This window comes from Panicum hallii, chromosome 5, assembly GCF_002211085.1.
Source record: "Panicum hallii strain FIL2 chromosome 5, PHallii_v3.1, whole genome shotgun sequence".
NCBI classification, from domain to species: Eukaryota; Viridiplantae; Streptophyta; class Magnoliopsida; order Poales; family Poaceae; genus Panicum; species Panicum hallii.
In genome coordinates, this window is record NC_038046.1 from 55,915,254 (window position 1) to 55,917,023 (window position 1,770).

The following is a 1,770-nucleotide window of genomic DNA, read 5'->3' on the forward strand; positions in this document are numbered from 1 at the left end:
ATGCTGCCTCCTGATTGAACATGGGTGCTTTACAGCCATTATCACGCAATTACAAAAGACTCCCTGCATAAAGTACACGATGCATGGCCCATTGGGGATAAACAATGGCGCAAGATGCAGCGGCTGCCCCAATTTCCTAAGCACGTTTCTAACAAATCGACAGATTGTCACCAGAGCATCGATCGAGTACTTAATCCAGTGAGCCAGACTTTATCTAGTGTGCACATGCCATTCTGATTGTGAGAGCTCGCTAGCCAGGTCGATTGGTAATCAAGAGCACTCGCCAAGTCGCCATTGCTGGCAGGGTGTGGGCAGCAGCAGATGGGGAGGGTACACCCTTGCTGCTCGGAGGAGAAGAAGGTGAGGAAAGGGCTGTGGTCTCCGGAGGAGGACGAGAGGCTCGCCTCCCACATCGCCCGCTTCGGCGTCAGCTGCTGGAGCTCCATCCCTGAACTTGCAGGTATACATACCGTGCTGCATGCCTGCATGGCATCACGCCTCAGCTTTCAGTTTCAGCTTAAGCTTTATTTCAGCTAGATGAGCTGCTGGCTAGAATTACATACAATTCACCATGGTTCTTGGCTGCTCATGTGGCGTGTGTTCATTGTTGCTTGCAGGCTTGCAGAGGTGCGGCAAGAGCTGCCGGCTGCGGTGGATGAACTACCTGCGGCCGGACCTCAAGCGCGGCCGCTTCTCCCAGCAGGAAGAGGACCTCATCGTTGCTCTCCACAAAGCACTTGGCAACAGGTAGCTGAGCTGAGCTGAGCTTAACATCTACTCCGCCATTGCCACATGTCGCCTCAACTTCATGCCTAGATCAGGTGCTAATTTGGTCATTGCCTGCAGCTGGTCCCAGATCGCGGCGAGGCTGCCCGGGAGGTCGGACAACGAGATCAAGAACTTCTGGAACGCGCGGCTGCGCAAGAAGCTCCGGCAGAAGGAGGCGTCGTCCACGGCCGGGAGCAAAGAGCCCGCCGCGAGCCACCGCCGCCGCGGCGGCGAGGACGGCGGGAGCGGGACGCATCCGCCAGCCGTGTTCAACCCACTCCCGGCTCCCGAGAACCGTCCGCGCCCTGCCGGCTATGTCGCCGCCCCGGCTGCCGCCGGCAGCAGCTACGACAGCGACCCGTCGGCCGCCGCCGGTAGCACCGCGGCGGCGCCAGGTGGTTCTGTTCTTGTGGCCGGGAACGCCGCGGCTGCGGACTCGGTAGCGCCGTCGCCCACGAGCACCGCGAGCGCGTGCACGGAGGCGGGAGGCTGCGACGACGGGTTCCTGAAGGCGATGGTCGACGACGCGAGCTTCCTGTTCGGGGACTTCTACCTCGACGGCAACCAGGATGGGCCGATCAGCTTCTGGGAAGGCCATGCGTTCAGCTGATTCCTTTTATTTTGCTTCTTGTTCTTGTTTTCCTTTCCAGTTTTCGGCTCCATTTGTTCCTGGGTAACACAAATTCAAGTTGCTTCATGTAGCGTATGTGTGTGTGTCAAATTAAATGTGCAAAAACGAATCAATGAAAATAAAACTAAACAAGGATCCGAGTCCGTGCCTGATTGTTAACTCTGTCTGAACAGTACAATCAGTGTGTGAACTGGTTTCTGTCTGAACAACAGTACGTAACAGTGGCGATGTGCATGAACCCATACTTCAAATTTTCAGACAAGATCCATCGCATACGACATGCGGATGTACTGGTGGAGCCACGGTTGGATTGTTCGTCCTCCCTCCCAAACGAGTTGATGACGACCGAGTCGTTGCTGACAGAATGTGGC

The 1,770-nt window shown here is 56.5% G+C and overlaps 1 protein-coding gene across 1 annotated transcript; it reads left to right on the forward strand.

Moving 5' to 3' along the window:
- On the forward strand, positions 1–1,534 carry LOC112893982 (myb-related protein Hv33-like). Its single transcript, XM_025961533.1, has 3 exons — positions 1–460; positions 618–747; positions 847–1,534. Exons 1-3 carry the CDS (start codon positions 322–324, stop codon positions 1,376–1,378), a joined length of 801 nt encoding a protein of 266 aa, XP_025817318.1. The 5' UTR covers positions 1–321; the 3' UTR covers positions 1,379–1,534.
- The last annotated feature ends 236 nt before the right edge of the window (positions 1,535–1,770 follow it).